Genomic DNA, 25,071 nt, shown 5'->3' with positions numbered 1-25,071 from the left:
TAAATATTCGTTTATCTATAAATGAATAAAATATTCATTTATCGATAAATAAATAAACCCGCTAAACGAATATTTTTTCTTGGTCCTGAGAGCATTCATTTCTCGAGGTTCGACTGTATTTGTTCAACTGAAGAGATTTTCATGAGATCAAGGAAAATAATGAAAATATGATAAAATATAAAATTGGGCGTGGGACTGGCCATGGCACGACCGGCCGGTCGTTGGGCCCAGTCCCCCAGCACCTTGATTAATGTTTTATTATTTATTATTTTGTTCCTATTTTGCATAGGTTCATCGTTCCTTCGTATTTTGGAATGCTCGTTCGTGCATTTAGGTGCTCGTTAGTGCATTACTGCTGAGTACACTTGCACCATTTTGGTCGGAGCTTACTCGATATCGCTCAGATTCCCGTGTTTTGAATATTTATTACTAACCTATGGAATTCTGCTGGGAAGAACCATGAATTGAAGTAACGAAATATTATGAAAAACATAGAATATTTTCTAGCGATTCAGTTAATGAATCTAATGATTTAGGAATAATTAATTGATGGCTCTATACTAGTACGATCGTCTAGGAGCATTAATTATTCAGGAATTGAGTGATATGAGCTTATTGAAGCGTCATATTTCCTTTATATAGTCAGGGAAAACATTGTTACATCCTGAAGACGTTTTTTCTCTATACTAGCAGACAAGCTGTCTAGAAGCCGTCCAATCTTTAGATTATATATAGAAGTAATTACTGAAATTGCTCAGTATTCATGAGATATGTCGTTGCCTCAGTTGAGAGACTACACATCTACATATACTCTGAGATACAATATTCTCAGTCAGAGATTCTTGTGGCATGAGCTTTCATGCTTCGATAAGAGACATGAGCCTCAATACTCATCTGATTGCTGGATCAGGAGCACATACAATTATGGGATTACGATTTTAGCCCTTGTCGAAAATACACCATCTACATTAAGTCCCCTGCTTAGTGAGGGACAGACATGTTCCTCAGTCAGCACCGGATGGTGATTTTTTTTAGTTACAGACGAAATAAGTAATTGAACTTAGTCGTAAGATAGAATGTTACCGGATTTTCGATTGTACGAGCGAACCATGGCTTGAACGAAGATCTCAGTAGCATGACAGAGCATCGCCTAACGAGCGTAAATTGGTGTAGCACCACTCTTTTTTATTTCTTTTTTTAGAAGTTGATAACTTGTTCACGAGTTGTTCATGTTAAAATTATACACACATATGCATGTATAGACATGAGTTTTATAAGAATCCTAGTTTTAGGAACTAACGTCCGATCATTAGTTTAAGAAACTAGAAATAATCCCTAATGTAGGAGAGATTTTATTTTTTTAAATATGTGAGATTTTAATAAACTCTCGTTTCATAGGTGGATGCTTGTACGAGAGAATTTGTTTTTTAATAGACGTGCGTCTGTTAGTAAAAAATTTGTCTATGAGCTTTCATGAAAAATTTATTTTCGATGTGTAAGCTTTCACAAATTTTTAAAAATATACTCTCGAAGGAGCAAAAATAAATAATATATATGTTTGTTTTTCAAATTTACGTGAGTTTCACGTTAAAACGTATTTTTTATAAAATCAATGTTTTGATTTTGAACAAACGTTGAAAGTAGACAATTATATATGGTGAAATAATGTTTGTATGTGAGTTTTCAAAATTGTAGAATGGACGTCTGTCCAATTTTTGAAAAACCAGTGGATGTTATGCAAGAGTTCTTTTATGATCAAGTGCCAAATGACTTAAGGAGTGTCGGTCTCGGTCTTTGCTCGAATATCTTGGGTACGGGGCATTTTCTTGGTGGATTCTTAATTTCCATAGTAGATAAGTTAACTAGTGGAAGTGGGAGAAATTTTTTGATAGGGGCGTTTTTTGAAGGGGACATGAATCAAAGACATGTGTCAACATATCATTTGTCCCCCATGCCCCTTTCAGAAAAACGCCCCCATCAAAAAATTTCTCGTGGAAATGGACGATATAGTTGGTATTCAGACAACCTCAACCGAGCGCACATCGACTTCTTCTATTGGCTTCTTGCAGGACTGAGTGCATTTGAATTGCTTACATTCATATATGTTTCAAAATCGTATATCTACAAGAGGTAAATGCAAGAGGTGTTCGCAGACACAGTAAATTGAAATGATATTTTCGCAAGCTTTTGATCGTCTGTAACTCTGTAAGCATTCTGTATATAATCGCTTAACATTCTTTGTTCAAAGCAGCCATCTCAAATTTTGAATATGACTTGGAGAAATTTCAGAGCCTTTAAAAGCAAAGCAAGCACAGAAGTTTCAGTTCAAAACTTGATGTCTAGTTTTTAAGGATTTTGAGTCTCCAAGTTTCCCTGATGTAATGCCAAATTGGCCGGGCAGCTATCACATCTATTTTGACCCTCATGGTATATGCCCACCTTAAGCGATTTCCACTAAATAGAGAAATAACAAAAAGAAAATCACTTGTACTGATAGATGAAGAACAAGACTCAAAGAATGATTTAATCTGTTCGCTACCACGTTCTTGATTTTCAAAGAACTTAGATTCGTCTGATAATTTTGTTTTGCAAGAAATTACTCTTTTTTTAGGCTTCTCTGGTGCACATGAGACAATTCACCGGGACCGGAATTCTCACAATTTTTTGATAAATTAACGATTATTTAGATATTTTCATGCAAATAGAAACTTTTTAAAATGGAAATTACTATATTAAAGTCTCTTCCCACTAACTTCATATATGCTCCAATAATGTCGAAAAAAGTCTATTACTATTACACAATAGAAAAATCAAGATTCTCCGGCCGTCCATGTAACTGAGACCAAAATCGATAGCAATAAAAATCCATGGCCATCTTATCAGGTGTTGTTGATGGGAACAATGATCATGAACTCGATGAGTCTTTGCTAATAACTACATGTAATAGTAGTAGTGATCATGGAGGAGACAGAAACCTTAGTAGTAGTGATGCTGTTGAAGGTGTGGTGGATTACAGAGGAGAAAGAGTGTATGATAGATCAAAATATGGAGGATGGAAATCTGCTTATTCTATAATTCCAATTGATATTGCAGATAGCTTTACTTACTGGGGAATCTCTTCAAACCTGTACTTGAGCTATTACTAACTACACTGTATATATTTTGATATGGTAGGGACTAGGATTGTTAACTTTATCGGTTATGCTTCCTTCTCTAATAAGCTCTCTGAACTACAGCGGTAACAGTTCAGTTTTCAGTTCTCTGACTTCTTATCAACTGGGCTTCTTCTTTTGTTCATTGTATATAATGGCAATTGGAAGAGCTGGATGCAATTCTTGCGCACAAGCTTTTGGGGATGACCAATTTGATGGAAAAGACTCTGGAGAATGCAAATCCAAGAGCTCATTCTTCAATTGGTGGTTCTTAGGATTAATTCTAGGTAGCGGCATTTCTCACTTGACTCTGAACTACATACAAGACAATATGGGATGGGGTTTAGGATTTGGCATTCCGTGCACTGTGGTGGTGGTAGCAATAGTCATTTTCCTCCTCCAAACAAAAACATATCGTTATAGTGTGAGCGAGAAGAAGCAAAACCCGTTAGTAAGGATAACCAGAGTGTTCATTGCAGCTGCCAAAAACTGGAGAAAGACCGCATCCTTGGGTTCGCTGCAGGAGGACACAGTCAAACTCCATGGGACACATCTTGGGGCTAATCAATTCAAGTAAGAGAAGCCTTACCGTCAATCTTATGCATTATTGTTCCTAGCTTGTACATTATGTTGTAAATTTACGATACCGAGCGCAACATCGTATAGGTTTTTGGACAAAGCTTTGATTGACGTATCGAATGACAGTTCAAGAAAATATGATATAACATGTACCGCTGATCAAGTAGAGGAGGCAAAGGCTGCAGTACGACTGGTTCCAGTGTGGGTTGTATGTATTATATATGGAATTGTTAGTGCTCAATCTACAACATTTTGCATCAAGCAAGGAAATACAATGAACAGGAATATAGGAAGAGATTTTGAGATACCATCTGCCTCCATGAGAATCTTCAGCAGTGTTGCTGTTGTTTTTTCGTATTTTACGACCGCGTGCTTGTTCCTTTGGCTAGAACTGTCACAGGTAAACCCAGTGGCATAACAATGCTTCAAAGAACTGGTTGTGGCATGTCTACAGTATCTCTAGTAGTAGCAGCTATAGTCGAGAAGAAAAGGCTTCAAATGGCTTTAGATTATGGATTAATTGACATGCCTCAGGCAACAGTTCCTATGAGTATCTGGTGGTTGGTCCCTCAGTACATAATGCAGGATGCCGCTAACGTATTCTTTATCGGTATGCAAGAGTTTTTTTATGATCAAGTGCCAAATGAGTTAAGGAGTGTCGGTCTCGGCCTTTACTCGAGTATCTTTGGTGTGGGGCATTTTCTCAGTGGATTTTTGATCTCCATACTAGATAAGGTAACTAGTGGAAGTGGACGATACAGTTGGTTTTCAGACAATCTCAACCGAGCGCTCATCGACTTCTTCTATTGGCTTCTTGCAGGACTTGGTGCATTGGAATTGATTAGCTTCATATATATTTCAAAATCGTATATCTACAAAAGGTAAGCTGTAAATGCAAGAAGCGTTTTGAAGACACGGTAAATTTCGCAAACTATCGACTGTCTGCAACTGTTTATAAATTGAACATGATAAACCTTGTATTTCTGTTGTCATAACTACAAGAGTAGACTTCATTGTTTACTTGATCCCCTGTATACATTATAAATATGTGCATTAGTACCTAAGCCTTACTTAGAAGCTCCTGTATTATACAAATATGACTTCGAGAAATACAAGTAGGCTGCAAACTCGATTATGCCAAGTCCAGCAAGAAGCCAGTAGTAATAATCAAGATGAGCCCGATTAAGGTTGTCAGAAAACCAACTATCTTGACCACTCCCACCAGTTACATTTTCAATAGTAGAGATGAGGAATCCACCAAGGAAGTGCCCAATACCGAAAATGCTCAGGTATAGAGAGAGACCAACACTCCTCAACCCGTCTGGCACTTGATCGTAAAAGAATTCTTGTAGACCAACCATTGTGAAAACATCAGAAATTCCAAACAGAACATACTGAGGGGCCAACCACCATACACTCATGGGAACCGTTGCTTTCGGCATGTCGATCAACCCAGAATCAATAGCAGTTTGAAGCCTTTTCTTCTCAATTATAGCTGCAACAACCATTGAGACCACTGATATAAACATCCCACATCCAATTCTCTGAAGCATTGTTATCCCAGATGGCTTTCCGGTTACAACTCTTCCAATAGGAACCAAGACGCGATCATATAATGGAATGAAGAGAACAATTGATAAGCTAATAAGGGTTTGAAGTGATGCAGCTGGTATTTCGAAGCTCGATCCTATTGATCTATCCATGGTACTACCTTGCTTGGTGAAAAAGGTCGAGGATTGTGCAAAAACCACTGCATACATTAAACATGCAATCCATATGGGAACTAACCGCAGTACCACCTTGGCTTCTTCCACTTGTGTGATGCTACATCCATTTTGATTGCAACCAGAATCACCTGTTGTAGGAATCAGAGCTTTGTGAAGGAATCTGCACAACAAAAACAGCTAATTTAGTTACTACAATTTGCCAGAGATAAGCGATATCAAAGTTTTCGAATAGGACATCATTTTTCTAATGGCTCCGGAAATAGGAGCCAGTACTGAAGAGACAAGAAGAGTTACTGTTTTAACAACTGTTCCAAAACAGCGTGAAGGATACTTGCAAGGCTACAAATCCCGAAAAAGTTTAAAAGCAATGTTCATGTAAGGTCACCACAAGGGGATAATCCAAATTTTAACTTTTAGTTAGAATGTTCGCCGCATAATTTAAACTCCGTCCTCAGCGAAATCTCAACGACTCCAGCATCACCTAAAATGATCCATCAATATTTACCTTACCTGAATTGGTGAGAACCAGCGGGATTCAATGTCATTTGGTACCCTTCATGTAAGGTCACCACAAGGGGATAATCCAAATTTTAACTTTTAGTTAGAATGTTCGCCGCATAATTTAAACTCCGTCCTCAGCGAAATCTCAACGACTCCAGCATCACCTAAAATGATCCATCAATATTTACCTTACCTGAATTGGTGAGAACCAGCGGGATTCAATGTCATTTGGTACCCTTCCTCTTCAAAGGCAGGAGTAGCAACTCTCCAATTTTTTGAAGCTACAACAAACACTTGACCAATTCTCACAATAGGGCTTCTCTTATCATCTGTGAAACTATACCGATAACTCCTCATCCCAAGCAAGAAAATAACAAGTGCTATTGCCATAGAAATCAAAGGAATCCCAAAACCAAGAACCCAATTCAAGTTATCCTGAATGTAATTCAAAAATGAAAGTGAAACGGCAGTACCACCATAAACTCCAAAGTACCACCAATTAAAGAATGAACTCTTAGACTTAAATTCTTCCGGGTCATGCCTATCAAATTGATCAGCTCCAAAAGCTTGCACACATGGTTTATGCCCACCTTGAGCAAATGCCACCAAATAGAGAGATGAAAAGAAGAAAATCACTTGTAAATTAGACGAAGAACAAGACGTATCCTTCTCGCAATCTGTCAGAGTTACTAATGAAGCCGACATTGTCAACAATCCAAGCCCCTGCAAACCCATCCAAAAAGAATTCAATATTCCAGTTTTACAAGAACGTCGGTTTTACATAACCGACAAGCCAATAACTGTGACAGAAATGAATGCAGAAATTTCAAGAAAGAAAAAAAATCTAAGAAAATTAAGGAGTTGAATTTACCAGGAGGTAAAGGAGAGAAGAGAAGAGAATTGTACGAAACCTCCCAAGATATGAATCAGCAATAAAAGCACCAAGTAAAGGAAGTAATGAAGCAACACCAGACCAAATATTAACATTCTCAGCAGCAACAACAGTTGATTGATGAAGTGGACCAGTTAGATATGTTATTAGATTTGATGAAATACCATAATAAGCAAATCTTTCAGCGATTTCAACACCAATTATAAACGAAGCTGATTTCCAATCCACCATATTTTGATCTATTTATTACTTTCTCTCCTTTGTAATTTACTACACCTTCTATCACACCTGATCTCTCTGCAAGTAACGGAATTTCAGTTGAAGACTCACTGCAATCTTCTCCTACAGTTGAGATCGCCATTAATTTGGTTTTGCCTATCAATGGAGCTCTGGTTTTTTGGCCATCTCAAAAACCAGTTATACAAATTTAGGGATTTTATTTATTTTTCTGGAAATGCCTTTAAGTCAACGTCTAAGAAAACTTGTCATAGATGATGAAAAGATGGAAACTGGATTGTATCCGAGCCTGCTGCCTGCCTCCAGGGCACAAGTTTAGCTAGGAAAACACGGTTCATGTTCCAAACTAATAGTCAAAGTCCAACCATTGGACCCAGCTTATGTGCCATTGGATGATTGGTTGATATCACTTTCTCGGGGACCCACCGTTTTATCATTGTAGGAAATACCATATGGTCTTATGAATAATATTTTAGAGAGGGTCTAGTCTATTTGACCCAGTCAACTGTCTATTTGGTCCTATTTGGTAATATAAATTATAGTTTGGTCTTAAAAATTATTGTTTGGTCCTAGACTGATGTCATGGATGATGTAAATGTCACCTTGTAGTGGCAGAAATACCCTTTTGGATAAGGACCATATATATAGTCAAAAGGTAAGAGAGATGGAATCATTTTCAGATTTACTTTCTCTCTCATCTTCTTTTCTTTTCTTTTCTTTTCTTTTCCAGATCTACTTTTTTCTCTCTTTTTTTCTTTTGTGAAACAATAAACACAGATGAAGATGTAAACGAAAGATTGAATATGTAAACGATTTTCTAGGGTTTTCTTCATCGTTTTTTGCTGCTGGTGCTACTGTTGAAGATGTAAACGATTTTTCTAGGGTTTTCTTCATCGTTGCTGCTGGTGTTAATGTCGAAGATGTGAACGGTTTTTCAAGATTTTGATCTGCTACTGTAAACGATGAAGATCTGTTGTTTTGAAGACGACGACGAACTGTTGTTGCTGCTGATGATGGAGAGGATGAAGATGAGTTGTTGTTGCTGATGAAGAAGATGAAGATGACAGAGTTCGTTTCAGGAATGAACTCTGGTTTGTGATGAAGATTTTGATGTTTTTTTCTTGATGAAGATAGATTTATGTTTTTCTTCATCGCTGCTGCTGCTATTGTTGAAGATGATGAATTTGATGAAGTTCAATCTTGAAATGAACTCTGTTTTCTTTTGAAGATGATGATGAAAACGATGAAGATGATGAAGACGACGATAGATTTATGTTGAAGATGACGATGAAGACGATAGATCTTGATTTTTTGATGTTTGCTGCTCGTGTTGAAGATCTTGAATTTGATGTTGTTGTTGATGATGAAGAAGAAGAAAACGACGATGACGACGATTTCATGGATTTGTTGCTGCTGCTATTTGAAGACAACGAAGATGATGAAGTGATGCTACTGCAGTTCATTTCTACGAATGAACTCTGATTTTTATGGATTTTTTTTGTGTGTGTTCATGTAAAGAATGAACTCTATATTTTTAGGTTTTTATATGGAGTTCATTTCTGGAATGAACTCTGTTTTTTTAGGTGATTATATGGAGTTCATTTCTGGAATGAACTCTGTTTTTTTAGGTGATTATATGGAGTTCATTTCTGGGAATGAACTGGTTTTTTAGGTTTTTTATATGGAGTTCATTTCTGGAATGAACTCTGGTTTTTTATGTTTTATATGGAGTTCATTTCTGGAATGAACTATGTTTTCTTATGTTTTTATATGGAGTTCATTTCTGGAATGAACTCTGGTTTTTTTATGTTTTATATGGAGTTCATTTCTGGAATGAACTCTGTTTTCTTAGGTTTTTATATGGAGTTCATTTCTGGAATGAACTCTGGTTTTCTTAGGTTTTTATATGGAGTTCATTTCTGAAATGAACTCTGGTGTTTAAGTGATTTCTGAAAAAATAAGTAGAAATTAACAGGAGTTTATTTTGACGAATGAACTGCTACAAAAAAATAAGTAGAAATTAACCCGGAAGGATACTTTTGTCCATTTAATATTTTTAAATAATTATGGACCAAACAGTAAAGGCGTTTGACCAAAGGACTAAATTGACATGGACCCACCTAAAAAAGGACCAAACGATTATTTTCCCCATTGGTAAAATGGATCGTTAGACCATAGTCGCCAATAGTCGGGTCGGTTTAGGTAGATTGTTCAATTTGCGCTAACTGTAGTTTCCTGTGGTTGTTGTTGTTATCACACAGCAAAAAAACAAACACATTTATGCATATATATATATCAGAATCTAATTACAGACAAGCCGTGTTTATTCCTAATGCAAACTACTAGTTCAACCCAAACCCAATACAGTTTCATAACTAAACAAAATATATACTAGTATATAACTCAAATCTGTGATGATGATCGAAGGGAAATGGCTCGGAACTGTTTGAGTAATGCACTGTACGCTTCATGAGGAGGTGATATCTCTTTTAACTGTAGGAAGATCTCTTAGAGAAACTGCAGTGGTGCGAGTATAACCAAAGATTAAAGATAAAAAAAACGGTTAAATTTAAGTTTAGTCTGGTGTGTGACGTTACGGGTAGAAGACTAAATTTGGTCGAGCGTGCACTATACATTCGCCTGGTGTGGGGCGTAAACTATAAGTACGCCCGATGAGATTCCAAAAAAAAAAACTTGGGACGGAGGTATAAAGCCCGCCCCATATATAAAGTGAATAAAAAAAAGAGCCAAAAGAAAAAAAAATAAAAAAAAATAAATGGGGCGGAGGTATAAAGCACGCCTGGTGTGGGGCGGGGACTTTATGCACGTCTGGTGTGGGACGTTAACTATACACCCGCCTGGTGGTGGGGCGTTAACTATACGTTCGCTCGACTATATTTGGTTTTGATCTTGGTCTTGGACCTATAGTCTGGGATTTGGTCTTTGGTCCGGATTTTAATCGATAGTCTGTCCGCTGTGTCTCGTTTTTGACCAAATATTTGGTTATACTCGCCCACTGTGGTTGCTCTTAGAGCATCCACAGCGGACGATCAAAACTAAAAAATTGGACCAAATATCATACACTATGGAACGGATTAAAGAGCAAATACTAGACTAAAACTAAAAATCAGACAAAATTTGGTCTTTAGTTTGGTTTTGGTGGAGCGTAAAATAGGACTACGCCAATGTGGGGCGCAATTTTAGTCACCACCTGGTAGTGAGACGCAAACCAAAATTGCGCCTGTACGAAGCAGAATATAAACCAACGCCTGCTGGGGCGTAGTTTTAAAATGAGCCTGATTTCAGGCTTAACTCAAAGTTACGCCTGGTGTGGGCGCAATTTTTGGTTACGCCCAATCACTGAGCGCAAGTTTGTATTACGCATGTTTGTTAGCCGTTTCAAAGGTTCAGAATTTCAAATTTTGGAGCTTGAAATTATATCGTTGGGGAATTTGGAACGTTGGAAATCTTGGAACGTTGGCCATTTTCAACCGTTGGAAACTTAAACTTCTGTCCTCGTATATCTAATAAAGAAATAGAAGGGTGTTAAAAAATATGATTTTGATCTTTATTTGGAATAATTGAACTATAACTGGAGTGAATAAAAAAAAGAAAGATTGACATACCTCATCGCATGATTAAAGTTAATCATTCTTCATCTTTTGTTGTCTGTTGAATACTCAAGATAGCACTAGGGTTGTCATCGTGGATACTCGAGATAGAGAAACGAAAAAAAAACACAGTAGAAACGGTGAGAAGAAACTATAATCGATGAGAACGAGGGTTTATCAGAAAAGAGAAAAAGCATAAAAACGATGAGAAGAAACTGGAATCGATGAGAACGAGGGTGTATAAACCTTGGCACGTGCGGCACGAGTGTGCGGTGGGCGTAATTTCTAGTCACGCCTGGTGTGACGCAATTTCTAGTTACGCCTCATGAGGCGCAGGTTATAATAACGCCTCACATGAAGCCGGATTTCACGGCTACGTCCCATTTGGGCGTATTTTGTATTTGGGCCCCATTGGGCGTGATTTTGTTTTGCGTCTGGTCGACCGGCGCAGTTAAAATATCCTGCTCGACCAAATATAATCTTGTACCGTAGCGTGGCACCACGGACTAAGATCAAATTTGATCGTTGTCTTTAGTCTTTAATCTTTGGTTTTACTCGTACCACTGCAGTTGCTTTTAGAGAATTCAGCCATTTGAACAACAAAGGATTAGTATCCATCTCAAATTCGCTGACACCACTGGATCCGTCGCCTTTGTGAATTCCAAAAACTGAACAGAAAACGATATCTAGTATTCCTGGTGTCTCACCACCACAAAAATCGACAGTTCCGCTTGAAAAGAAGTCTTTCTCCACACCTTCTTCCAATAACTTCAACATTTTGGAGAATTCTTTGACGATTTTCTCTTGTTGTTCACCTTCAAACTTGTATATTTCTCGTATCAATGGAATCATTTGTATTCAGCGATTTGAGAGTGTTAATTGGATATAGTGCAACTCGAGTATGCATATTTTATTTGACGTAAGGACCAAAAAGTGATTTTACCTGCTGGTCGATGAAGTTCGTCCAAAACCGAACCTTGGCTCGCTGAAAAGGATCCTCGGGAAGGAGTAAAGGTGGGCAGTTCCAAGTCTCGTCGATGCACTCAAGGATTATGAGTGATTCAGACACGGGCTTTTCATGGTGAACAAGTACCGGGATTTTCTTATTCTTATAGACAGGGTTGCAACTTAGGAGTTTCTCGCTTTTGTTCATTATATCTTCTTCAATGTATTCATAAGGTATGCCCTTCATTTTTAGTGCCATTTCAACTCTTTTGGCAAAAGGGCTTGCCCACATACCATACAGCTTCACTTCCTCCATCTCCCCACCTCTCTATCTCACCACACACAATTGTATCAAGTCGCAAATCTTAGTATCACTGTAATAAAAAAAGGTGTACTTTGTCTCCTTGATCAAAGAGTCAAAGAGTGGACAGGATTTGTCGTAAACTGTCATCTGGCGGTCGGGATCGTCCGGATGGCGTTTGACTTGGACGGCTAGGAAACTTGCGGCCTTAAGAATTCGCAATACCTGTTTGATCTATATACGGAGTCTTTAAGATTTGACGTTTGAGCTACCACCAATTTAGAATCCTCCTGTTAAATTTCCCTTGGGTTTCATATTTAGACCCTTAAACAACCAACGAAATATTTGTTCTTGCAATATATCTAATGTTTGTCTTCAATTTCTAAGGTTTTATGATGACAATCGTGATAATACGGGGTACATGTAAAAACCTGTAAGACTTTTCCAGGTAAATCTGTTCGTGAAATTCTAGGATTTTATCCAGGTAAGATTTTTATGCTTCTCAATTCGAGTTTTTCATTCATTTTTTTGTATTTCGATCTAATTGATCAAAGGCTAAAAATCACAGGGATTTTACAGGTTTTAGAGAATCAATCATTGACAACGTTACACTACTAAGGTAAATAAGCTCAACTCTAACTTTTGTAGTTCATGAAGTATGGGTTTTGTCTCTAGATTGTTTTATGGCTAGATTTTTAGGTCAAATATGCCCAATCAATTTTCACCGTCTGAGATGACGTAAGGGTTTGTAATTTGAATTTCTAAAAGAATGTTACGCCCAATCAAATTTCATCATCAGAGATGGCGTAAGGGTTTCAAGTTTCTTAGTTACGAGCTAACCTTAATTAGGTTTCAAGAAACCTCTTTTCTATCCCTATTCTCCTTATCTTTGTTTCAATTGCACCATAATCTGATCAACTGTTTTGTTTGTTCCGAACTCCAGAGACTAGTGTCGCTTCACGGAGTGATTTTTTTCCCATGAAACCTGAGGAAGCTTCTGTTAAGGAGGAAAAATCTGGTAGTGCTGTGGTCTGCGTGGACGCCTTGGAGATGGAGATTACAACACCCAAAGAGGTTACTGAAAACTTCAAAATTCTCATTCGATTAAGAGTTCTAAGAGATACTTTCAATAGTTATTATGTGGGAGATTGTTAGAAAACTGTACACAAGTTTAACAGCACAATAGTAGGACGTGGTTTGATTGTTCATGGTTGTCTAGGCTCTAGATGATGACAAGGTCGACAGAAGGAACCTATTGCCTATATCGATAAGAAAAAGAAGAGAAACAAATGGGTACTTTATCAAGTCTCTTGCGATAGAAATAAGGATGTTCAAATCCGTATTCGGTATCATCTGAAGTACTCTTCTTTGTCTTTCTCTTACAAGTATATTATGTGATTGCAGAGTATATTATGTTGCCGGTAAGGAGAATCAACTAGAGCAATGGGAAAGGAATGAAGGAGTGAAAATGTTATTTTAGTGACATTCCCTTTACAAGGAGAAGAGTGTTATTTGCGTTTATATTGTTTCAAACAACTCAAATCTCCAAGAGACTTTTAGTTTGACTCTGCTAAGCTTTGTTATTCATTCTGATTAACATTTAGTCATGTTTAATTTTCAGTCGCTTAGGTAGCTGTTACCACTTCATTTTTGTTTAGCGTTGTGCTTCTGATTTATTTAGCTGAAATTCAATTTACATGAATTAGGGCAGGTGAGCGCAAAAGATGTGTTCCCTTGAAGCTGAAGGACCTTGAGCTATTTAAAGTGAAGGTTGTATGCTTCAGATTTATTTAGCTGAAATTCAATTTACAAGAACTGGGGAAGGTAAGCTCAAAATATGTTTTCGCTTGAAGCTGAAGGACCTTGAGCCATTTAAAATGAAGGATTTGCCCTAAACTGTCATCTGGCGGTCGGGATCATCCGGATGGCGTTTGACTTGGACGGCTAGGAAACTTGCGGCCTTAAGAATTCGCAATACCTGTTTGATCTATATACGGAGTATTTAAGATTTGGCGTTTGAGCTACCACTAATTTAGAATCCTCCTGTTAAATTTCCCTTGGGTTTCAGATTTAGACCCTTAAACAACCAACGAAATATTTGTTCTTGCAATATATCTAATGTTTGTCTTCAATTCTAAGGTTTTATGATGACAATCGTGATAATACAGGGTACAGGTAAAACCCTGTAAGAATTTTCCAGGTAAATCTGTTCGTGAAATTCTAGGGTTTTATCCAGGTAAGATTTTTATGCTTCTCAATTCGAGTTTTTCATTCATTTTTTTGTATTTCGATCTAATTGATCAAAGGCTAAAAATCACAGGGATTTTACAGGTTTTAGAGAATCAATCATTGACAACGTTACACTACTAAGGTAAATAAGCTCAACTCTAATTTTTGTAGTTCATGAAGTATGGGTTTTGTCTCTAGATTGATTTATGGCTAGGTTTCTAGGTCAAATATGCCCAATCAATTTTCACTGTCTGAGATGACGTAAGGGTTTGTAATTTGAATTTCTAAAAGAATGTTACGCCCAATCAAATTTCATCATCAGAGATGGCGTAAGGGTTTGAAGTTTCTTAGTTACGAGCTAACCTTAATTAGGTTTCAAGAAGCCTCCTTTCTATCCTTATTCTCCTTATCTCTGTTTCAATTGCACCATAATCTGATCAACTGTTTTGTTAGTTCCGAACTCCAGAGACTAATGTTGCTTCGCGGAGTGATTTTTTCCCATGAAACCTGAGGCAGCTCCTGTTAAGGAGGAAAAATCTGGTAGTGCTGTGGTCTGCGTGGACGCCTTGGAGCTGGAGATTACAACACCCAAAGAGGTTACTGAAAACTTCAAAATTCGCATTCGATTCATAGGTCTAAGAGATATTTTCAATAGTTATTATGTGGGAGATCGTTAGAAAACTGTAGACAAGTTTAACAGCACAACATTAGGATGTGGTTTGATTGTTCATGGTTGTCTAGGCTCTAGATGATGACAAGGTCGACAGGAGGAACCTATTGCCTATATCGATAAGAAAAAGAAGAGAAACAAATGGGTACTTTATCAAGTCTCTTGCGATAGAAATAAGGATGTTCAAATCCGTATTCGGTATCATCTGAAGTACTCTTCTTTGTCTTTCTCTTACAAGTATATTATGTGATTGCAGAGTATATTATGTTGCCGGTAAGGAGAATCAACTAGAGCAATGGGAAAGGAATGAAGGAGTGAAAATGTTATTTTAGTGACAATCCCTTTACAACGAGAAGAGTATTATTTGCGTTTATATTGTTTCAAACAACTCAAATCTCCAAGAGACTTTTAGTTTGACTCTGCTAAGGTTCGTTATTCATTCTGATTAACATTTAGTCATGTTTAATTTTCAGTCGCTTAGGTAGCTGTTACCACTTCATTTTTGTTTAGCGTTGTGCTTCTGATTTATTTAGCTGAAATTCAATTTACATGAATTTGGGAAGGTGAGCGCAAAAGATGTGTTCCCTTGAAGCTGAAGGACCTTGATCTATTTAAAGTGAAGGTTGTATGCTTCTGATTTATTTAGCTGAAATTCAATTTACAAGAACTGGGGAAGGTGAGCTCAAAATATGTTTTCGCTTGAAGCTGAAGGACCTTGAGCCATTTAAAATGAAGGTTGTATGATTGAAATTGCTGAAGGATTTGGATGTCCAGAGAGATAGGAAGAATGGGTCAGGTAAGAAAAAATTTTCTATTGTCAACTAATTGCAATTTGCTATTGAGAAGTATTTGTAGAGAAAACATAATTGTCTACATAATTAAATACGAGAAATTTACATTTAGTTATAGCAATACCGCTGCCCCCCACGGTTTTTTACATTCTGTGTGGCGATACCTAATTTTGATTTACGTCTGTGCTATATCAAAGTGTTGGCAGGATAATCTCTGAGAAAGGTGATTCTTCTTATCTAATGGTTTGAACTCTTTACATGTTCATCCAGAGGGCTTCGTATGATACATATCAATGATATTGATGCTATACGTTTATATATTTATGTTACTTTTAATAATGAAGAGAGGTTTTAACTAACATAGCAGTAATGATGACAACGCTTGCTGTCTCTAGCTTCTTTGTTTGAATTCAATGTATTCTTTTTGAGGTTTTTGTGCTACATTCTACATGTACACGTGTTTTTGATGTTTATAACTTTAACAATAAATGTTTTGTTAATTTATCGAGCAAATGGCTCGATTTTAGAGACTTTCGGTAGTTCTTGCTTCAATTTTTTTTGTTGAGTAGATAAACTAATCGTGGAGCATTAATATCTTAGGTGCCGCTAGAAGATGTGGTTGCATAAGCTTGGGGGAGGACATAAAAATTCAAAATACATTCATAATAGCTAGCAGAGGTAAATGGTTAATTTTGTATTAATTGGGGGAGTTTGGTGTATGATCATCCGCACATATATTACGACTATCATTACACATTTGTAGAAATCCTTTTCTGGCAAAGACTTCGTAAGTATCTTCACTTATACCACTCCTAGAGCAAAGATTGGAAATAAATGAGTTAGCTAGATCGGAACATATAAGACTCTTTTAATGCTTTTTACGTCCGTACATTTCTAACCTTTAACCTGGCGGAAGTACTAATAATTTATGTATGTATTGTTGCTGAGGTCTACACATGAATCACCTATAAGAGGTAACTATATAAAATTGTATGCTTATAGGATATTTAGTGATCTTAATTCGAGCACTTCAGTCCATACTTACCTGTTAATGCATCACATCGGCTGTAGGAGCATGTATATAAAGGAACGCAATGCCAATGGGTCTCAAAGTGATAATTTCATTGAAGGACCTCATGTGACAATTATCCATGATAACTCTTATGTAGGCGAAGATGCATGGGATGAGAGCTTACATCCTATGATAAGGTTTTCTGCTCTAATGTTTTGTTCCAAAATGTTTTATTGGAAATGAGTTTAATACCACAATCATCGGCTTAATAAGGAACATGACAATCGACAATGAAAAAATGGCATGTGATTCACTTTCCACATTATTCACATGAACCTGTGATTCACCTTCCATATTAAAAACAAGGTACCGCAAAATAAATGCTCCAGGCTAGGTACCTGAAATAAATGATAGTATTAGGGGCTTTTACTTAAGCAATTTTGTTGGTATCTACCTTCCGTAAATGATTGTGTAGTTAAAATAGACAATTTGGTAATTACACTCACCATTAGATGATTACATTTTCCATGGGAGGCCAGATGCTACTAGGCTCCTGCTACTTAGCCTAGAGCCTTGAGCATTGTACGAAGGCGTATTGTAGGAGAACCCATTACCTTCTGGGTGGAATTTCCACAATATGGGCGTTCGTCTTAGCAAGAAATATTGCAGCAGGATAATGGCTAAAAGGATTTGAAAAGCACGACATTAAGATTTCCTTCATATCTTTATACTCTTGAGTTCAGTGGGCGTTGCTTTCTTTTTTAGTGATTATTTTCTTCTTTGTGCATGTAGATCAGTTGCCTTATTCAATCATACCTCTCAGGGGAGATTCCGCTAAAGTTGAACATTTTGGACATGAATCAAATACTTCAGACTATGGATTTTAAGGCTCTAAGTATAATTTGCAGTGACCTTTGAGAAGCAAGGAGCAACGGTTCACTGTACATGGATTGTGGTATGTGTTGCAGTGTAGTCGGTTAATTCGCAATTGTTGTTGCATTCTTTGTTCTACTATTATTGATTGGATCCTTGGGGGCTACAGATTTATTACATGTGACAGTAAACAAGGTGAAAAATAGCTTTGTTGGCATACTGATCATCTAGACTGTGCCTTTTGGGGAGATGAAGCAACTGAAGGAATTTAAATTCGAGTCCATTTTCCAGCAATCAAAAACGGTAAATTATATATCAAATGAAAATCCTTCTCGAGCTTTTGTCATATTGCTTAGATGGAAATTAGTGTGCTTTATTGTCTACATTAGTCGATATATTATATTCTCTTTTAGCCTAATCAGTTTTGTGGTCTCAACATGACACGACTTTGTTGCAATTGCAGTGCAAAACATTGAATGGAAAATAGGTTGCGAAAAAAACAAGTCTTTAGAATACCAAATTCTGATTCTTCAGTTAAAAAGTGCGTACTTCTTTTCCATTTTGGCTTTACTTGAATTGTGTTATTTTCAAGGATAAGTTTTTGCTTGATGGGTATGGATACTCTGTGCAATAAACATACAGTCTTAGACCAAATAATACAAACATACAGTCAGTGGTGCATGCATTGATTCCTCCACCGCAGTTTGACGAAAGAATGACAATGGAAAACAAGAATAGGCCAGTGATTCAACATGATATATGAGCTAAATTGTTGTCACATATGTATTTCTTTTATATTAAATATTTACTATAACTTTCAAGTCCAAGAACTTTCAAATAATTCTATGTGGATCTAGACATTGGTTGGCGCATATTTTTCAAAATTCTAGACATGCATTTGAAGTACATTTCAACCGGTTGATTGGATTTAGTAATTTAAAGTTTGTATTATAAGTTAGACCACTGGAAGCAAAGTATATAAAAAAAATACAATTTGTAATTATACTCCCTTCATTCGAAAATTAATTGCTATTAGAACATTTTAAAATAGGGCTTTTCACAAAAATAGGCCCGTTTTTTTTGGTGCTTTTCATTTCTAAACCACTTTTTTTATTTATTGCTAGACTAGGCAAGTTTTGACCAAAAGTGATGGATGGAAAGTTAGCTAGAGTTATCTTCCAGCTGTCCATATCTTCTTAGCTAAAAAGACGTTTTAGTCCTTCAAATCTTCATCAACGACACAAATTGCATAATAAAGAGAACGGCAAAGATGTAGTCTTCGATTATCGAAACCATCACTGCCAAACACCATCAATACTTTCTTCACAAACTGAACCTTAATCTACTTTGCTTCTCAATTTCTATCGAACCCTTTTTCTTCACTAATGAGCAGAAGAAAGAAAACGGAAGGAGAAGAAAACAAAGAAGAAGAAGATAAGAAGAAGAAGAATGAATTAATCCTCGATAGCAACACGTGATGTCGTCTGGTTCTCAGATAATTAGGCTCGAGTGGTTTATCATGGCCAGCTTCAACAATAGCATAATCTCCACTGCAAACCAGCTTCAACAAAAACACCTACTGTACCAGCCCTGTATCCTAGACATACATCTAATCATGGCAACAACTCAGCCCACAGCTGCAATCTAACCAAACCATTTCAACCATTTCAAAAATGCATATATCAATTCGGTACCAACCACTGCATCAGAATGGCTTCACTGCATCTGAAGTCCCAACCATCAAACTCTATGTTTCCCTTCTTCTCAGCTTCTCCTTCTCTAACCATCACAACCACTACTGATTCTAATTAACCCCAATCTGTAAAGACCTTCTACAGAACTCAAAAATTCAACACAACCACCAAAAATTGCAGTAATAAGGAGGTACAGAAAATCCTATTATTTCCTTCCCCGTCAGCCACCATAATCAACAACATCAATTACCCATTTCTCTCAATTTACTGACAACACCACCCCAAAATTCTTACCCCAAAAATCAAATGAAATTTTTTGAACACATCCCCTAGAGCCTGTTAACACATCAATTTTCGATACCCATTCTAGCATCAATATTAAACAGAATCAGTTTCCTCATGAATATGAATCGAACCCCCAGCTCCTTCTTACAATCATATACACCAACCATTCTCAGTTCGTACTTCTCCGACCACCAGCTGCACCATCACAGATACATCATCTGTAATTTCAATACCACCATCCCAGACATCATTAGCTCCATGTTCCTATTTCTCAACTGCACCACTACCAAAATTTTTGCTAAATTCGAAATCTAGCTCAACCCAAAATAAAAAATCGGCTTACAGATAAAAAATCTAGCTTCTTTTCTTCGACCACCAGCTGCACCATCACAGATAAAAAATCTATCTAATGTTCATACTGTTTACAAGTAACATCTAGTCTAAGTGTTGTTCAATAACCATATCCAGAATCCAGAATTCTTAAAATACAAATTATTTATGTAAATGCATACCACCCTTTAACTTCTTTTCTTGATTTGCTATAAATCAAAGATTTTATTGAGTAAATACTAGTATATAAGATTACCAGATGGACACCATACATGACGATAATGGAGCCTGGATCTTCTGAATTCCTTCATAGGAAGGAACGGTGAGCTCCCTCATTTTTCTGGCCTTGTGCAACAAGCAGCGGATCAATGATGTTTCTCCACCCATTGTAGTCTATAGCTGAGCCACTATCAGGCAGAGAGAACCCATTCACAAAAAAGAATGGTGTCCCAAACACTCCTCTAGTGCATCCATACTGTACCACCGACAAGAAAGAAAAGCACCACTTACATGAGATACGTAAATGATAACACCACGGGAATCCAATAACAGTGATGAGGAGTAACAACAACAAAATTGACTCCACCGAGGGTAATTAGGTCTGCTGTTGTGAAAGTACTCCATGCATATCTTAAGAGAAAATTAGAAGAGAGATCGAAAGGATTTTATTGTTGAGAAATAGGAATTTTTGCTAAATTCGAAATCTAGCTCAACTCAATCTGATTCAATCTTCTCTGAATTCAACAACATCATCACCAATTTCTCTTCCTTCTCTCAATTTTGAACTAAATCAATTTGATTCGAACCCATTCTTTTCCTTGTTCTTCTCACAAACCCTAGTTGTCTCCATTTCTTTTTTCTCCATTATCAAGCATCAACGACAATAACAGCAAGTGTTCTTCCTTAAATTAATTTCTCCAATCTATCTCACTAAAATCGATCGAAACTAAAATCTGAGTCGAACCCATTCTTCAATCCATTGTTCCCATAAATTTCTCCATCTCCAGTCATTTGTTCTTCTTCATCTCCACTGAACCAAACCCATCTTTTATATCATAAATTAGAACCCAAAATCAGAATCGATCTTGTTTTTGCGCTAATGGGTAGCAGGAACCACCATAGTTTGTTCACTGGTTCTAATCTGTTTTGTTTCGACTGGTGAAGAACATAGATGGGGAAGAAGAGCGGAGATGGAAGAGAGGAATGAAGGGATTTTAGGGTAATGATGTAAATTGGATATCATTTCCATTCAAAAATCTTTGAGATATCCTGCTCTTAGATTAGGGGTCCAGATAGAAGCACGTGGGGGATAATAATTATGATACTGACACACTACAAAGAGGACGTTTTAGTAATCTTACCCAGCTCCGGAGATCTCCATATATGATATTTTGGCGAGATATTGACAAGTCAACGCGATAATTTGACCGAGCCGGTTAAAGTGGATGTAATTCGTTTAACTTGCCTAGTTTTGCAAGAAATAAAAAAAGTGGCTTATAAATGAAAGTGAGGGTCCAGACCAGGCCTACTTCTGCATATAATCCTTTAAAATATAAACTTATGATTCCAACACAAAACGTTAGGGTATTGTTGATAGATTTGTAAAACAAATATGAAATTATAAGGGAATGTGGAACAAAAAACAACCTCAAACTAAAATAGAACAGGGGGTTGGGGTAGTAATTGTTTTCACTGTCATTGGAATAAATCTATTTCCAATAGAACTTCTCACAAGTGAATAGGGGGTACCATTTTGCGTGGGAGTACACTTCCCAATCCACTACCAGTAAATATTTTATCTTATGTGAAGAGAAAATCGGTACCTCCTATTAGCAATATTGCACAGTAGAAGAGACCTACGTGGCAGTATTACTCGGCATGTAGGCATAAAATGTAACTAAGTAAAATCCGGGTATTGTGAACAATTTGAGATGGTACTGATTCAACATGCTTTGGAACACCAGCTATAGGTCAACCATTTGATTATTTAAGTACCTCACAGCTTAGTATTTGTGGTAAACCACTTGATAACTTTTTTTCTCTGTTATCTTAACGATGTAGAAAATTAGTATTAATTTTTTTCCATGATGATTCATGCATTATTCAAAAAAAATTAAAAATTACAATATGTACATGCCTCATCTCCCCAAATTGATGTATAATTTGTTTGTTTTTGTTATAGGTGCGTTCTTATGTGTGCAGTTGTTATCTGAAGTTTAGATTATTGTTTGGCTTGCCGGGTGAAAAGCATAATGTGGCATACATGCACCCAATGCATTCTTCTATAACCTCGGTAATAAAAGGTAGATGGGCCGGTGGAAACGAAGCGAAAGCGAAAGGCAACAACAACAACTCATGAAAAATAATAGGACATCTTGAACGGAAGTCCAATGCAACATCCGTAGAAGTGGATCCTCCAAATCTACATATATCATCTCTCCCAGTTAATGTATAATTTTATTGTTTTTGTATAGGTGTGTTAATATGTGTGCAATTTATATCTATGTGTAGTGTAGTTTTTAGTATTGTTAGATTATCAGGTGACATGATTTAATGTGTAAATCTCTGTTGAATGTCTAAGGAATATGGGTAGCCTACAATTTTTTTTTGTAAAAATATCAGGTAACGATACTCATTAAACATCTATACGGTATCTAAAATATTGTATTTTCCATTGTATTAGAATCGAAAAGTTTTCCAAGAAGCATGACGTCCGAAGGAAGCCATGCATAGGAGAGATGAGTCTATCAAAGACTGGAGATATATTCATGATGACTTTCACTTTATTAGAGAAACAACTGAAAAATATGTCAGAATGGCATGAGCTTAAGGTACATTAACTGGCGAGTGATAACATGGATATTACGAACGTAAAAAATAAAAGCAATACCAATTAAGAAAAGCTGTAACTTAACATTCTTTTTTAAAAAAAAAAAAAATCTATGAGACCCCGTAAAATCACTTCTTTAAAACAAAGATGAAAACACAATGGACAGAGAAACTAAAGTAGTGTTGTTCATTTCTTCCAACTAAGTTAGTACGCAAGTTGGTGGTTTCTTTTGTTGCACAATATCATATCTTTGCTTATTTCACTAAACTAATTCGGTGTACAAATACCAGATCAATAATCATAATATATTTGAAATATCAACATGATAAAGCAAATTTTTTTATAAGTTGATCGAAAGAGTACATTGAGAACCGAGTCATTACCTTGAAGTTGTTATCGTGCATGCATTGGTTATCGTCACCAAAACCTACCAAACCACAACAATGTGGGATAAATAATATGAGCTTAGAAGAAGAATTTAGGCTCTTACATCTGTGAGTTTTTCCATATGATGTTTCTAGCAGTTTAAGTAACAATTTATGTGTGGTAACAGATTAGAGGAACAATGTGAAGCCATGTCACTAAATTTTGCAATAGAAATTCGGAAATATGATAACCTTCATTTGAACAACTAAGGCATTCTCATATTTGTTCAACGGTATCAAAGTAATGGTCTAGCCAAGGCCAACTGAATTTTTTGATTGAAAAAAAAGCAAATTGATTACCATCCGAATATCTTCCAGACAATGGATGTGAATCCAAGTTGGGTGGATATTAAATACGAGCTCCTGCTATAGCAAAATATGCTTCTGATCGTCCTAATTTGATGGCCCATTTCTTTGAGATAAAAGATAGGCCATTTAATGGCAAAAATCGAAATGAAAAAGTTTATCAAAATGGTCGTACACGTGTTTAATTACTATTTAATTTGAAAATGTTGGTGGCCTCGTATGCATGCTTCTTTTTATTTTTGGATGATCCTGAAAAAACTGAAATAGTAGAGCATGTTAAACATTTTGTCTGTGCCGAATTTCCATATGAAAAAATTGACCCAGTTTTTTCAAACTGTTAGGAATGCATGGTACATGGTACATGTTAACAAGGAACTTTATTTGCATGAAAAATGAAAAAATAACACAGGTTATCCAAGGAAACATGTTGACAGTACAAGCATGGATGAAAGTGAATATCCAATCTATCGTCATGGGAAGGAGGTAATTGTTCATAACAAATACATAGCAAGATGCAAATACATATATGCACATATACACAAGTATATATGTACAAAGGTCATGATGGATGTATAAAGGTCATGATGGCGCGTAACGTTGGATTTCACTGTACCACCAGAGATTGCGTGGAATTTGGACGGTCAGTCGCCACACCAAGAAAAGCAATGTTGTCCGATTAGCTATCTATCTTCGCAGAAAATAAAGAATCACGTATGATGCCGTAAATCAAAGAAGAAAGTTAGCAAAGTTGCAGAAGACTGTAAGTCAAAATTAATGGTGTACTCTAAATATTAACCCCACTTTCAAAGGATATCCTTATCAAGAATTTCCGCAACACTTTGTGTAGACATAGAAAATGGAAAAATAAGACAACGAGGCTTTGCAATTGCAAGGATGTACTTTGTCATCCCTATGCCAGCGAGTGGTATGCCGTAATCATTTGGAAAATGTATATTCATTTGAATTTCTGAAGACAGATAAGGATGGTGCCATAATGAAACTTCATGCTACTTTCAAAGCATTGTGCATTTCCCTTGGAATTTCAGATGATCATGATGAATTGTTTTAGTCTCCAAGAAGCTAACAACGACAAAAACTGGAATCCAACTGAAAAAAATCTTCAAGATCACTCTTTTTGGTTGTAATCAAACTCAACAAAATGTCATGTGGTCAAAGTTTCGATTAAAATTATGTGATGACTTACACTTTAAACTATGCGTGATGTACAACATCCATAAGACAACTAATGAACAAGTATTTTAATCAAAATATGTGCATGGATATAATTATGCTTGAGCCAGAAGAGGTATCTTATTTGAAATTCTTGATAGAGGTACAAATCTCACAATGTTGTGTTTACCATTTTGTTTCATATTTACACATGAAAGAATAACTGAATATTCACATGCTGGATATTATAATTTGTTAATAATCCGAATGAAGTTGTTGATCATCCCGAGTTAGTGGGTATACGTAAATACATGCCTTGATTAATAAAACACATTTATCCCTATATGGGTAAAGATGAGAGAGCACGTCCAATACATTTTACCGAATCGATCATACTGTCAGTGCGCAATAAAGATGTGCACAAAGTTGGTCCAATCAAAGTGCTGAGAAATATTTTGGCCAGAGAGGAACTCTGCAATGGTACAAGAAGGCTATTGGTTATGCGTACCAT

The 25,071-nt window shown here is 36.5% G+C and overlaps 3 protein-coding genes and 1 pseudogene across 3 annotated transcripts; 2 read left to right on the top strand and 2 right to left on the bottom strand.

Moving 5' to 3' along the window:
* Window positions 1–2,867: 2,867 nt before the first annotated feature.
* Window positions 2,868–4,149, top strand: LOC113359395 (protein NRT1/ PTR FAMILY 5.10-like). Its single transcript, XM_026603037.1, has 3 exons — window positions 2,868–3,127; window positions 3,237–3,725; window positions 3,819–4,149. Exons 1-3 carry the CDS (start codon window positions 2,868–2,870, stop codon window positions 4,147–4,149), a joined length of 1,080 nt encoding a protein of 359 aa, XP_026458822.1.
* Window positions 4,150–4,151: 2 nt separating this feature from the next.
* Window positions 4,152–4,616, top strand: LOC113359394 (protein NRT1/ PTR FAMILY 5.10-like). The gene has a single exon (XM_026603036.1). It carries the CDS (start codon window positions 4,152–4,154, stop codon window positions 4,614–4,616), a length of 465 nt encoding a protein of 154 aa, XP_026458821.1.
* A 66-nt stretch (window positions 4,617–4,682) lies between these two features.
* LOC113356060 lies at window positions 4,683–7,304 on the bottom strand (annotated as a pseudogene).
* Window positions 7,305–11,230: 3,926 nt separating this feature from the next.
* LOC113359393 (glutathione S-transferase U10-like) lies at window positions 11,231–11,960 on the bottom strand. Its single transcript, XM_026603035.1, has 2 exons — window positions 11,643–11,960; window positions 11,231–11,521 (listed from the first exon to the last, which is right to left on the bottom strand). Exons 1-2 carry the CDS (start codon window positions 11,958–11,960, stop codon window positions 11,231–11,233), a joined length of 609 nt encoding a protein of 202 aa, XP_026458820.1.
* Between the last annotated feature and the right edge of the window lie 13,111 nt (window positions 11,961–25,071).

The sequence above is a fragment of the Papaver somniferum genome, chromosome 3, assembly GCF_003573695.1.
Source record: "Papaver somniferum cultivar HN1 chromosome 3, ASM357369v1, whole genome shotgun sequence".
Taxonomy (NCBI): Eukaryota; Viridiplantae; Streptophyta; class Magnoliopsida; order Ranunculales; family Papaveraceae; genus Papaver; species Papaver somniferum.
Note: the sequence above shows the minus strand (reverse complement) of the source record. Positions and strands in the feature narration are given on the sequence as shown.